The 15,152-nt window shown below is 36.2% G+C and overlaps 1 protein-coding gene across 3 annotated transcripts in view; it reads left to right on the top strand.

Moving 5' to 3' along the window:
* Positions 1–15,152, top strand: part of LOC132121707 (uncharacterized) — a 31,314-nt gene that overhangs the window by 10,909 nt on the left and 5,253 nt on the right. For 2 of the 3 annotated variants that reach the window (XM_059531419.1, XM_059531420.1), the window contains exons 3-4: positions 12,430–12,726; positions 13,273–13,560. In XM_059531419.1, coding sequence (XP_059387402.1) covers positions 12,430–12,726; positions 13,273–13,560 — 585 coding nt within the window. Of the gene's footprint in view, positions 1–11,984; positions 12,026–12,126; positions 12,221–12,429; positions 12,727–13,272; positions 13,561–15,152 lie in introns of those variants that run through there. The other variant, XM_059531418.1, reaches the window with a different exon arrangement.

Raw genomic sequence — 15,152 nt, 5'->3', positions numbered from 1 at the left:
TTAAATTAAGATTTTTAAGAATTAATGTAAATCTTCTGTTGCAGAAGCAAAACAATGGTTCAGTTTAAATAGTATCTATGCAAATCATTTGCAATCAAGTCAAGGATATCACTGGAAATGAAGTGTCCCTATCTAAGCAAGCCAAAAGCGGCAACAGCAAGGAACCAAAACTCCATCAGCGACAAAATGCAGAAGAAACCTTGAGAGAAACCAGGCTCAGTCTGGGGACACGTTCTCCTCTGACCAGACAAAACCAGCAGTTCAATTCCAGTTTCTCGGAATAAGAGAGAAACAGACTAATATTAGCGTAGATGCCATTCTTCTAATGATGTATCAAGTACATCGGGTGTTATGGGAAGTATTCCCGGTTCTGGTTCACCTAATTAATGCAGCCTAAAAATCCGTTAACAGATTTATATATTAGAAACGTATTAGTGGTCTGTGTAAGACAGGTTAAAGAGATGGATCTTTAATCTAGATTTAAACTGCAAGAGTGTTTCTGCCTCCCGAACAATGTTAGGTAGGTTATTCCAGAGTTTAGGATGAAAATAGTAAGATAATCTACTGCACGCTGTTGATTTTGATATTCTAGGTATTATCAAATTGCCTGAGTTTTGAGAATGCAGCAGATGTGGAGGACTAAAATATAACAAGAGCTCATTCAAATACTGAGGTGCTAAACCATTCAGGGCTTTATAAGTAGTAAACAAGACAAGTGTAAGTGTGGACAAAATCCATATAATTTCTGAAATTCTAATGATGTCATCACCCCACTTGTCGACCCTAGTCAGACACCGCTATGTCACATAAGAGCAACAACAACAATGGTTGTATAAAGTGCGCAAGGTTTATGCGCATGCTCCAAGTCGTCTTCTTCACTTTTAGTGTATCTCTGTGGCCACATACTGATCTGGCATGTATACTACATCATTTCAAGTCGGGTTTTGTATGGACACATGATATTTCTTGATACGATGCCGTGCGGACGGGATTTTTTTTTCAGAAAGAGGGAAAAAAAGATCAGATTGGGGTAAGCTCTGGCTTCATGTGGATATAGCCTTAGACAGTGTTCTATTACATGCAGAGATTTTAGGTCCTATAATTAACACCACTTCCATTAATGCCAACAAAGTGTTCAAGTCTATGCAAAAGAATGTTGTGGTCAATATGCAGCACTAATATCCAATAGCACTAATAGAGAGATACAAACATGATCAGATGATAAGAGCAGGTCATTTGTAACTCTAAGGAGAGCAGTCTCAGTACTATGATACGGTCTAAATCCTGACTGGAAATCCACACAGATACCATTTTTCTCTAAGAAGGAATATAAATGTGAGGATACTACCTTTCCTAGTATTTTGGACCAAAAAGGGAGATTCGAGATCGGTCTGTAATTAACTAGTTCTCTGGGGTCGTGTTGTTTTTTTTCTTTTTTTCAGAGGCCTAATAACAGCCAATTTTTTGGGGACATATCCTAATGACAGTGATGAATTAATAATAGCCAGAAGGAAGCACCTCTTTTAGGAGCTTAGATGGAATAGGGTCAAACATTCATGTTGTTGGTTTAGATGATTTAACAAGTTTATACAATTCTTCCTCTCCTATAGTAGAGAATGAGTGGAACTGTTCCTCGGGGGACCTATAGCATGCTGTCTGATGCGATACTGTAGCTGACGGCTGAATGGTTACAATTTTAACTCTAATAGTATCGATCTTAGAAGTAAATTACTTCATGAAGTCATTTGAGCTGTGCTGTTGGGAAATGTCAACACCTGCTGATGCTTTATTCTTTGCTAATTTAGCCACTGTACAGTATGTGTTATTCTGTTAGTCAGTTTTTAACTAAAGGACATTCAAGACTCTGTAAAGATGAATGTTTTACAACTTTTTTTATCAGTTGATAAATTAAAATTAGATTAAATGTCCTTGATTTTCCGATAAATAAATATGTGAACTTGGCATGTTTACTAAATATGTGCAATCTTATTATTGTATTTTTATGCTTTAGCACACAACAGTAACAGTAGCTTAACAGTATGTCAGTAATTTATTAATTACAAAGACTTCATGTCTTCTGGGCCAAACAACTGCTTTGTGTGATATATTGATCCTTAAGAAAGAACAAGGACACGTTGGAGGGACTATGTCTCTCGGCTGGTCTGGAAACACCTCCGGAAGAGCTAGAGGAAGCTTATATTTTTCAAAAATGTTAGGTTTTCCTTATACATATTTTTTTTTCAGAACCTGCTTATACTGCTTCCCCCGTGTGCCGCAGTGTACGCTGAAGGCCACAGCACACAATGAAGAATCACCACCACTATCTATAGAGGAAGTCATCGACCCTAGTCAATAAAGGCCAGCAGCTCCTAAATAAACTCTCTCTCTCTCTCTCTCTCTCTCTCTCTCTCTCTCTCTCTCTCTCTCTCTCTCTCTCTCTCTCTCTCTCTCTCTCTCTCTCTCTCTCTCTCTCTCTCTCTCTCTCTCTCTCTCTCTCTCTCTCTCTCTCTCTCTCTCTCTCTCTCTCTCTCTCTCTCTCTCTCTCTCTCTCTCTCTCTCTCTCTCTCTCTCTCTCTCTCTCTCTCTCTCTCTCTCTCTCTCTCTCTCTCTCTTCTGTATGGTTAATAAGCGTTTTGAAAAATGGGGACATGGGTTATAACAACAGAAATGATCCACTCAAATGAATATAGCTTTTACAGAAAATAAATTTGAGAAAGATTAATAGAAAAATAACACTACAACACAAAATAAAGACTCAAACTTTCAGAAACAAAACCTATACACAACCAAGACAAAATCTGTTTGGCATGGGTCCGACAACACGGCCGTGCCCTAACACACACACAGACTGGAATGCAGCACTCCTTGATTTTGGGCCTTCAATAAGGAGCGATGAACATGCTTTACCTTATCTGGTCTGTGCACTGGTACAACCGAGTAAATAGCATCGCCTTCCCTCAGCACCTTCACTACACCACAGAATTCCATAAGTCTTGTATTTATTACGACCTCGCTTATCAAAGTCCCGGACATAAACCAACTGAGCTACGGATCATACAGAACATGCTGATTGTGATTAGCCTTTCGATGGTCTGCAGCCACCTTTATCCAGTCATGAGCCACCTCAAACACAACCTGGTTTGTGATTGATGTTTTGCCACCCATGTACTGTACCAGGTACCACATCCTGGAAGTCCACTGGGAGTCTGGGTTCCTGCCCGAACATCAAGAAATGGGGAGATTCACCAGTGGTCTGGTGGGGAGTAGTATTGTAATAAAACAATACTTGAGGGAGACAAGACACCCAATCCCCTTTTCTGTAAACTGGGAGGGTACACAAAAGGTTGTGCAGCATACAGTTGAATCGCACTGGCCATTACCAGCTGGATGGTAAGGTGTAGTGTGAGACCTCTCAACCTTATACAAATTTCACAACCATCGCATAAGCGAAATTTCGGCTTTAGTTTGAGTGATTTCGACCAGGCACCCCAGCTCATAAAACCACTCCATCACCAGTACACCCACCACAGTCTCTGCCCTCTGATCTTGAGTAGGGACAGCCATACTGTATTTATTAAAAATGTTATCACTAAGTGTCTATATCTCTCCACGATGGCTCCAAGGCTGTAAAATCTATTGCCAAGACCTCATTAGGCCTGGACGCCAACAAATGGCCCATTAAAGAAATTGCAGTTCAGTGTGGTATAGAAAATATTGAGAACTTTTCACTTATAAAACCATATGCATATATATTTTATTACATAAAACATCAAATCTTTCCTGATCATTCTCACTCATTGTGTTGTAGGAGTAATGCTTATTAAATAGGTATGGCTGACATTATTTGCATTCTCCAGCTGACTGAATTGGTGGAGAAAAAAGACATTCTCACTTGTGGTAAGGTTTAATGCAACGGTTTAACATTTTTGACAACCTCTTAGGAATAAATGAATAACTGTCTATTTACCTTTGTTTTATTTCCTGGTCATACATAAAAATGAGTCTGCATGCCTGCAGGATGATTTTGGGGGCTAGATTGATGCTAGTTTCATGTAGACAGACCTTTGAATTGAATTGCTTTCATTGGCCAAGGCACCCATGAGGCCGTTTGACTGACATGTCAAACAACCAATCAGAGTTTGTTTTGTTCAACTTTACATTTCAAATGTACAAATGTCGCCGCAATAACAGACCCGTGTGTAAAACATTCTATTCAAGATTCTATGCCTCAAACTTTAAATATTTCACATACTTTTGAATATCCAGTGTTTAGTTCATCCTAATAAGCACTCGTCGTCACAGTTGTAAACACGGTTGCTTTATTCTTTCGTGAGGGGGTTTGGCACCACGGCGTCTTTGTTTCCATATGGAACATTAAAGAACATGATACACGTCTCGAGGAAATCCTGTAGAATTCGACCAATCCGATGACGAATTCTGAAGTGTTTCCACTTTTGTGTCCCATATGCATCAGACGTTTAGCCAACGATTCGAGGGCGTGATGTCTGAGGCTGAGACTAGATTGGCGCTGGTGAAATAATCCAACACTATATAAGAATAGAAGAAATTACTAAAAACTTGGCAAATTTTGATAGCTCCATGCTATCAACACCTGCGGCTGTAAACTCTTCACCACTGTTTGTTATAATGCATATGTATTATAATCACAAAAATAATGATGTTCTTTGAGGAGGAACAAAAATGCATGGAGTGAATTGTTTTAAAACAAAGTTCTTAAAGTTCTCTGTACGATGTTTTCCATTAAAATTCACTCACAGTGTGGTTAGATAATTTGGTACCTTTATTATTTTAAACATAAGACAGTAGTTTCACAGTATTCCTGCTTACATGAATATTCAGTGGTATGATTTAGAAGTACAACACATCTGTGTTAAAACAACTTCCTTAGGTCTATTAGGTCTACGCTGTGCCACAGTTCTCTGTAGACATCTTTCCAGACATCTCTTGTAAAGCAGACCAGACCTTAAAAGATGTTTTCACATTCTTTTATGTGAGCTGAAAGTCATTCATTGTAGTTTTGTGTCTCTATCAGATATACTTTCTCTGTCTTGCACAGCTGTAAAAGTTTAGATCTTAAACTATGTGTGTGTGTGTGTGTGTGTGTATGTGTATGTGTGTGTGTGTGTGTGTGTGTGTGTATGTGTGTGTGTGTGTGTGTGTGTGTGTGTGTGTGTGTGTGTGTGTGTGTGTGTGTGTGTGTGTGTGTGTGTTTGCGCTCCTTTGATAGTGGGATTTAGTGGGGTTCAAAGTATTTAGGCTTGAAAATCGAATAGTGAAATTATGGAATTTATTCATATTAAATAAATAAAAATGAAATAATATTTTTCTGTAACACAGCCTAGTTTTAGCCTTTGGTAAAAACTTTTTATTATGTTTTTATTTTACGTTGTTTCTTTGATTGTGGTGGTATGGATTTTTTATGGACATATTTTACGAGGAGTCATCAATCAAATGTTGACACATGGTGATGGATGGATGGATAGATCTTTGGCTTTTGAGGATAAAATCTAAGATTTTTCATAAACGCATAATCCCATAATGCTCTCAAAATAAGCACAAATCACAAGACAAAGAAGTCTTCAGGAAATTCAACAGCCAAAAAAAGTGCAATAAAATAACCAAAATTTTTGACTTTTTGTTTCCAAATGTGTAATTTATGAAATCAGTAATTATACTAAAAAAAATAAATAAATAAATTTCCAAATAGCCATGCAAAGCCTCGGGAGGCTCTGGGATAACCAACAGGTTCAGATGATAAAAATCATAGTGTCTGGAAAGTTTTACTGTGTGTAGTGTAAAGTGAATGTCCCTGTTGTGTAATGTAATATAATTTAGGTCGTGTCATGACCTGAATTTTTGTATCTGTCATCTTACAACATCCGGTACAACAGTGTGTATTGTGGGTGGATGTGCTGCAAGTTTGTACACAGCCCAACAGCCCCTGAAGTTATGCATGCCATACCACATTCACTTTCTCAGGAAAGATTTAATCTAGCTTTAGGTTCTTTTTGGTTTGCTGATTGCATATGAAGCTATTGGTTTTCCCCGAGCATCCCAAGGCTTTGTGTGACAGTTTTGAAATGTATTTTCTTTGAAAGCCGTCCAGGAAAAGTATTTTGTTATCTTGTTTGAGATTTTAATTCCACATCTGCAAATCTACTTTTGATGCCCACACAACAGGCACTAACTGCTACCGGTTTTGGGATAGACTTAATGATCTGGAACTTGGAGACTTTCAAACTGGACGAATCACAAGTGCCTTGCAAATAGGAAGTCCTCAGGGGTTTTGAATGCCAATGTTTAATTTTTGTGGAATAGAGACAAATTCATCATTGTGTGTACTGGCATTAATACACAAATAACCCGTTGTTCGTTTGAGTTGAATTTCATTGTATCACTTTCAGTGTTGGCAGGATGCAGCTGTAGACATTTATGAGCGACTGCTGGTGCTATTTGAACTGTTGTGGTCCGGGGTCGTGCCTGAGGTCAAGGACAGGCCTTCGTTTAGTCACAGTGAAATGAAAATGAACCCTGTGTGCTTTGTGTTACATCAAGTCGCTTTTATGTTTAATGCCTGCCATACAGAGATCACTTTATTAATCAAATATACCCAAAAACAAGTTATGCTTTGTTTTTTGTTTTTTTTCTAAAGATATATCCTGTTATAGTAAACAACATTTCAGATTATGATATGAAATACTGCTGATCAATATGCTGATTATTCACCATTCATAGATAATGATTGTTTTAGTGATATGATTCAATGTTATCTCACGACCAATTCGTACGTATTTTACGAGGTGGCTTATTCGTACAAATTTGTACGACCTCACTCGTACGTTTTTATACGATTTGTCTAAACCCCAGTCACGGTTAAGTTTAGGGGCGGGGTTAGGTGTAGGTCATTCGTGTAAATTCATACGAATTCTGCAACTCGTAAAATACGTACGGTTTGCCAAAAATCGTATAAATTTGTACGAGTGTGGTCGTACGTATAAGCCACCTCGTAAAAAATGTATGAATTGCTGTGAGATCAGGTTGATATGATTATAAAAGCTATATGTATTTCTAAATATTCATTTTATTAATTGTTTTTAGTAATACAACACTAATCGTAAATCATGTTACACATAAAACACACTGTTTGGATCAGATTCCTACAAAAATATTTTTCAAAAATGTTAGGTTTTCCTTATACATATTTTTTTTTCAGAACCAAACGAAAAGGCATTAAAATTAGGGCTTTCTGTGTTTTTCCAGGGTCGAGCTTTAACTGTAAGTTTTAACTGTAAAGATGAACGTTTTCTTACCAGAGATGGTGATTACAGGAATATTTTAGCACATTTGGAAGCAAAAGTTCTAATATTGTGGTCATTTTATTGCACTTCCTATTTGGCCACTGAATTTCCTGAAGGCTGTGAATTCTAGTTTCATGATCCTTCTTTGCCCTGTGATTTGTGCTTATGAGAGCATTACGGGTTAATGTTATAATGAGAAGTCTATGATTTAATCTTAAAAAGCCACAGCTGATTTGGTAAAATGATTTATTTCTGCTCCAGTAAATAGGTTTCAAACATCAACAAAAAAACTTTTTAACATCATTCAGCTGTTTATAAATATGCACTGTCAAAAAAAGATAACATGCTATTTTTCACATTTTAAAACATAATGCTGTAGTAAAAATGCATGTGGTTTAACATATTGCATTGTACCGTATGCATGTAATTTACAAACACAGCTTCAAGTTTATTGAAGCTGATTTGACATTATAGAACCTTCTTATAACCCTTATCTGCATCCAAAATTAAAGTTTGTGTTTACATAATGTGTGTATATATTAGGGACAGTAAAATTTACTGGTCTCTCCAGTGCATCAGCATAAAAAGTTAACAATGCGATGTATTGATTTAAAAAAAAGTTGCCATTTGTGTCATTATCCATCAAGCAACACGGAAACACCTCGCTCGAGGCTCAGCGGTGGAGGTTTAAATTGTTTATGATGGAAAATTTTACAAATTGGATTCATTTTATGACACGTGGTTTAAAGACTCAAGGTGCATTTAGAACTGATGCAGCCTAATTGCTTACTGTAGCCTATGTACCGAAATTCTTGGATAATTGTCTAAAAGTATGCATGCGGGTAAATATAAATTATCATGTTTCAAAAGAAATTCTTACATTCTTATTAATTTTATTAAATAAAAATGTATTCAATAAACCTTAAATTCAACAACTAAAGAAGTGCATTTGATTTTGGTTCACTTTATTTCTGTGAAAAAAGCTGCCGTTGTTGTGCAATATAATATTCAAAACAGGCTCATTAAAACACAAACCCATACACACACACACAAGATAAAATGCACTTAAAAAACACTTGGGTTATGGACTGGGTTGAGTATGGAATTACATTTGGTTCAATAATAATGAACAAAACTTTATAAAACTGAACGTAACTTTTTCAGAAACTATCAAAAATATGCCATTACAAAAGAAGAAAAACACAATGAAAAGGAACTCATCGCACAAATTTAACAGGCTCTTCAAATATGCTTCATTCTTTGTTAATGTTTTTCAAAGATTCGTTTTCGTTAATCATGGATTCTGAATGCATTGCCACAGATTTTGCTTATGCTTCGCAATTTTTGGTTTGGTGTTTTGACACTCAGTGGCGCGCATTGGAAAGCTCTCACGGTGAGTAAATTTGGTCTCTACCACAAAAATTATTTTTCACAGACAAAGTGAAAGACATTTATTTTAAGCTCATACACAGGTTCTACCCTGTAAAGAAGTTTATACAAAGATTTAAATCTGACATTGATCTTCCAAGCACTTTTTCTTCGAGTTCTGAAGAAACTGTACACTTATTTTGGTCATGTCACTACACTCAGAAACTCAAAACATTATATTTGGGTATTATGACTCTGACCCCACAAACGAAAATAAGTTTTGATATTAATTAAAAAAAATTCCTAAACAAAATTCACTTTCACAAATGCTAATTCTCCAACTGTAAACCTGTCTTCTCTGTTTTCCTAAAAGAAATGGAAAACTATTTGAATGTAATTTCAGTATCTACTAATAAGAAATAATATAGCTATAAGGACTGTTAGAATTAGTTCTATTTTATTCTTTATTGTTTTTTGTGGCTGTGGTTGATATTATATGATGTATGTTTATACTTTTGTATGTTTTTGTTCTCTGCATTGATAAAAAAAAGAAAAAAGTTACACAAGCTTACTTCAAGCTGCCTCGAAGGACAAGAGCTCATATTTACAGACTGAGACGATCAAAGGTCAAATATTATTTACATATTTAGTAATACAAATCACCGCGAGAGCTTTCCAATATGCCCACCACTGAGTGACGTCTGTACTTCCCGGTCAGAGAAAAGCTGTCCATCAAAAGCTCACTATTCAATCAAAGTAGATCACTCTGCTCACCGCCACAAGAGGTTTGTGTCAAAACACCAAATGTAAAACTGTGAAGCATAAGCATAATCTGTCGCAATGAATTCCGAATCCACGATTAGTGAAAACGAATCTTTGAAAAACATTAACAAAGAATGAATCATATTTGAAGAGCCTGTTAAATAAAGCCTTTTCATTGTGTTCATTTCATTTCAATGGCATATTTTTGATAGTTTCTGAAAAAGTTACATTCAGTTTTATAAAGTTTAGTTCATTAATATTGAACCAAATGTAATTCCATAGTTGAGCGAGCGGAATCTTCAGGAGGCGCCCAGCATTCTTAAGGAAATATTACCACTCCACTCACATGCTCTGGGTCTCGCACGGAGCAACCAAGTAGTCTGTATGGCTCCAATACTCAAATTATCCCCCACTCTAAAATGAAAATGAACTAAAGTCCAAGAAACCAGACGACAGCAGCAATCTGCTTAGATGAGAGGTAACAGCGTTCTTGCAGCAGAAAAGAAGACTTTAAGCAAAGCCAGACTATCTGCTTGCTAAAACAGCTTTAGCTTGCACACTTGAAAGGTGGGCAGTCATCTACCCAAGCAACCAAAGGAGACCCCACAGATACAAAGACATGCTGAAACAACAGTCAAAAAATGAAACAAAGGGGAGGACGCAACATAGGCTGCAACAAACCAGCTCTAAAATAGGAAGCATTTGTCACTCATTGGTGATCACAAGTGTCAATCACCATCACTTAGCTCATTCATACGATCATGTATTCAAAACTCTTTTACTTTTGATGGAGACATGACATGACATAACATGTTCTCTCGTGGATGGATAAGTGTTTATCCAATTAATTTTTATTTATAGGCTATATAATTTATTTATCAATGTTTTTGTTCAAAACCAGTGTTACTAAAAAAAAAAAAAAAAAATATCCCATTGTTTTCAGGTTCTTAGGTGAGAACACCACCTTCACCTTTTTGAACTAAGGTCATAATGTGTATAATGGAGAGGTAGAGCCATTAAGTCCTGTTATTAAAAATTCTGACATATTTAACCGATCAACACCCAGATTCTAATAATCAAACAAGAAGTGAGCCAGTCTATTTTCTACATTTGGTCTGTCATTATGGTATGAAGGGGAAATTTGCAGGTACAGTAATTAATAGCACCGACTTCTGGCCAAAAATGTTATAACAACATAAACAGCTGTTTCAGACGGCTGGATCAGCCACATTGAAAGTGAAAGTTTAGTAGAGGTTCAATGTTTAGGCTCGTGTGAGCAGCAGAGAGAGTAAGAGTGGAATGAAGACGCTGAATACATATATTTCAAAATATTGCGGTCAAGCTAGCACCGTTTCAGAAAAACACGATCAAGCCAGCCATGATTGCTAGAGCGATTCAAAATTTAACAGAGTCGTCAGTACTCCAATAACTTTCGCGGAACTTTGATGTCATACACTGCATAGACCGAGTGGCCTGCGGTGCATCTCGAACAAGCCTTGACCGGGTCTCACGCCAAATCCCCGCCCCCATGTGACGTAGGCAAATGATTGTTAATATCGAATGGGTAGTTTTTTCATTTTCTTTTTCATAATGGCGTCGGGTTCAACGAACATCTTTGCAACTTCAGTTTCGGCTGTTGGAAATTCGTTATTTAAGAAGCTGTGGACATATAACTGGTGAGTTCAGCTGATGGCTAGGCTATATTACATTAGTCTGACTCGAACGAAACGATATTATTTATAGTGTAGTTCAGATGTCATCGGTTTTTGTCCAAAACTACAGAAACAAAAATATGAAGGCGATAAAAACAGCTGTTCAACTGTAGTTTTGGACAAAAACCGATGACATCTGAACTACACAAAATAATATCAAGAAAACAGAGAACCTGAGTGATTTTGAAAGTGAAAGTGTAACGTTACTGTACACAGACAAAGACCTAAAGAGTAAACCTTATTCACATCAAACGAATTTTTCATTTTTAAAACGACACTCTACGTTTCATTGAAGCAAAATTATTAGGCCTATTAGGTAATTCCTAGTTGGTCAGACTTGTTCTTAAAACACTGTCTTAACATAGATAAGTAACAGTTTATGTAACTGGCCCCTGCTGGTTAATGTATAATTAAATGTACTAAGCTGTATGGGAGCTACCGATAAAGGTGAAATCACTGTGTTAACAACTTTTGGAAGTTGTAATCATCTGAGGGTTGTAATATGATTCTCTCCGTTAACTTATATTGAAACCACAAGGATTAAACAAAATGGGATAAGTGTATTAACCAACATTTGACAAAACTAATAAAGTAATTAATTAAGATTGCCCATTATCTGCTATGTTATCATATGTTCATGTATTTGTTGTGTATGATGATTTGAGTTCACCAATTTTAGCTTTTTTTTTAGGGGGACTGTGATTGAGAAGAATATGTGAGGCGATTAAAAAACAACCCTGATTTAACAGCCACAGACATCCATCTAATTTATTCTTCCCTGTATGGACAAAATAACACTGAGGCATATTTTGTAACATCCTCTTATTTAAAATTAAATAAATACAGGTTTGGAATTACATGAAGGTGAGTAGATGATGTCTGAATTTTTGTTTTTGGATGAACTACTAATGTCGCTAGTCATTGCTGGTTACGTTTCACTTTAAATCTAAATGTTTGCCATTTAGGCTATTTTTGCAGAAACAGCCATGAGTGCTAATGTTGTGCTGCTGTTCATACTGGTCTGGACTTTCACAGCTATCTGTCAAGCATTTGATGATGGTACGAGAATACATTCTTCTCAAATTCTAAATAATACACTATCTCTGAAGATAATTCAACCTGCTGTATTATGCATAACATGACTGCAGAAATAAGTGACCCAGAATAACATGGTAGATTAAAAATCCTAGACCGTGTTTGGAAGCATTCTGTTTGGTGATACTATCATAGAAACTACACAATTAAAATGATCTAAACTTATTTTTCAGGTTTCTACAGTGTGACCTGTGATGATGTGACTGGATCTGTGGGGAAAGAAGTAACTCTCACCTGCAGCGTCTCTCTGCAGAGAAAAGATTGCTGCGTTGCAATCTATATGTTTCAATATCCTGAGATTTATAATGAATCAGCAATCTGTACACAAGCACTTCCTGAGGACTCCTGTGAACAGAGGAGCATCTTCACATGCAACTACACTCCAACTACAGCAATGACTGAAAAATTAATATTCTCAGTGCAAACAGTCTGTGGAATGAAAAGAACAAAATTCACTGTGAACATAACAGGTACTGTATATAATACTGTTGTTTATAATTGAATATATATATATATATATATATATATATATATATATTTCAGGTTTCTTCAGTGTGTCCTGTATGTATATATATATATATATATATATATATATATATATTTTCTTCCAACAGCGATTAAAAATATCAAGATATCACATTATATTATAATTATTTATTATTGAGGATGTAATCAGGTTACTTCAGAATGGAAAACTTATTTGGAAGAAATTATTAAATTTGAGACCATAGATGCAACATGTAACTGTATGAGTTAAAACATGTGACAAAACGAATCCCTCTCGAGTCATATTAAAGATTTGTTCAAATTTAACGAACTGTTGACAACACATCACTACAGCCACATCAAAGTTTATTCACAAATTTAAAGCCTGCAAAGTTATTTTTACAATTCTGTTAAGTGGTGCTAATGTTGCAGAAGCAACACAATTAATCTTTAAATTGATTGTATTTCTTGATGTGTTTAAGAGTTTTCTATTGATGTATTGCACTTTTATAAACTTTTTTTGTCTTCAGATTCCTGCGGTGTAAGCTGTGCAAATGTGACTGGATCAGTAGGAAAAGAAGTAACTCTTACCTGCAGTGTCCCTCAGCTCTGCCTTGAATGCTGCATTACACATTATATGTTTAAATACCCTAATTATGACTCAACAGTCTGTAGACAAGCACTTCCTGAGGACTCCTGTGAACAGGGAAACAGCTTTACATGCAGCTACACTCCAACTACAGCAATGACAGAAATCATATTTGTTATGCAAACTAAGTGTGGAAGGAAACATACTAAGTTCACAGTGGACACAACAGGTACTGTATATAATACTGTTGTTTATAATTAATAATATAATTTTTGCAAATGTACATTTATTTTCAGTCTAAGTGGTTTTAATTGTGTTAAAGGGGTGATAAAACACGATTTCACTTTTCTAACTTTAGCTAGTGTGTAATGTTCCTGTTTGAGCATAAACAACATCTGCAAAGTTACAACGTTCAAAGTTTTAAGCAAAGGGAGATATTTGCTTTTAAAGAAATCCATTTCTAAGGACTACAGCAAACGGCCGGTAGGGACTACACGACATTCCTCCAGGGTTGCTGACGTCACTAAGCCCAAAACCCCTCCTCCGAGAATAATAAATTAGGGGGGGCGGGGTGGGGAGCGAGGCCATTTTATATTGCTGTGGAGATTGAGAAGAGTTGTTGTATGCTGGAGTGTCATTGCCGCGATGCCGACGAAACGCTGTTATTTTCATCCGGATTGCAGGTCCACTTTGTTCAGCCTTCCTAGGGACGGGGAAGTTAGGGATCAATGGTTAAAATTTATTTTTAACTCGGTCCCTCAAAATTATTACCCAAATCTCGCTCTCTGTGCTGCTCATTTTACGGAGGAAAGCTTACATAATCTTTGCGAGTTCAATGCAGGATTCGCCCAACGGCTTGTCCTGAAAGATGGAGCAGTTCCAACTTTAAAAACAGAAGCTGTTTACGGGCCACAACCTGTAAGTATGACTTATTTTTTGTCGATGTGTTTTACTGTAATAGTTTGTATTGCTTATTGTACATTGTATCAAGGAAGTGAACAAATAACAACGCTGTTTGGCTCCGCAAACCAGTTTGTTAAATGCTCATTCATGCATTCGACAAACCCCTAACGTTAACGTTACAAACGTTTTTTCTTAATCTCAACCGCGAACTTGGAATTAGTGTATATCATTATTTGATTAGAGCGTTTATGTATTGTTTATCTACATGTTTGTTTATCTGCAGGCATGCTAAACATGGTTCTGTGTTTGATTTTGCTACTATAGTAAATCCAACGTTTAGTGTTCGTTTTGGGTTAATAGTTATAGCGACAGATATTTGGCTATAAGCGTTCTAAAAATACAAAAGTAACGATTCCATTCAGTACCGATCTTCACTCTTTAATCAAAAAAAAAATCCCGTTGAGGACTAATATAATTTGTTAGAACAATTATATGAAATTCTTGCTTATGAAGCTTATTTTTTGTGGTCCAATGATTATTATCCAGTAATTAATTTTTTCCTACTATTTTACATGACAAATGTATGTTTTAAGCTGTAATTTGATCATTGATTATATATTGTCATTATTTCTTACAGACAACATCTCAGCAGGGTTCGAGTATCCAAGAGCTCCCCACTACATCTACACTTCATGAAGTTGGATGTCAGTCAGACCCTATAGAGACCGAAACTGTAGCCAAAGATGCGATCAGTGGGCACACAACTTTCAATGGGTACATTGAGCAGTTTCCACTTAAGGAGCAAAGGTATGAAATACAGACATTAAATGTGTTTGTGTTACTTTATCATATGCAGTTCTAGTACATATTGTCTTTTTTTATTATAATTGTTATACCAGCTACTGAAACTTATGTGTA

Source organism: Carassius carassius, chromosome 39 (assembly GCF_963082965.1).
Source record: "Carassius carassius chromosome 39, fCarCar2.1, whole genome shotgun sequence".
Classification (NCBI taxonomy): domain Eukaryota; kingdom Metazoa; phylum Chordata; class Actinopteri; order Cypriniformes; family Cyprinidae; genus Carassius; species Carassius carassius.
The sequence above is the reverse complement of the archived record's forward strand: the minus strand, read 5'-3'. Positions and strand labels throughout refer to the sequence as shown.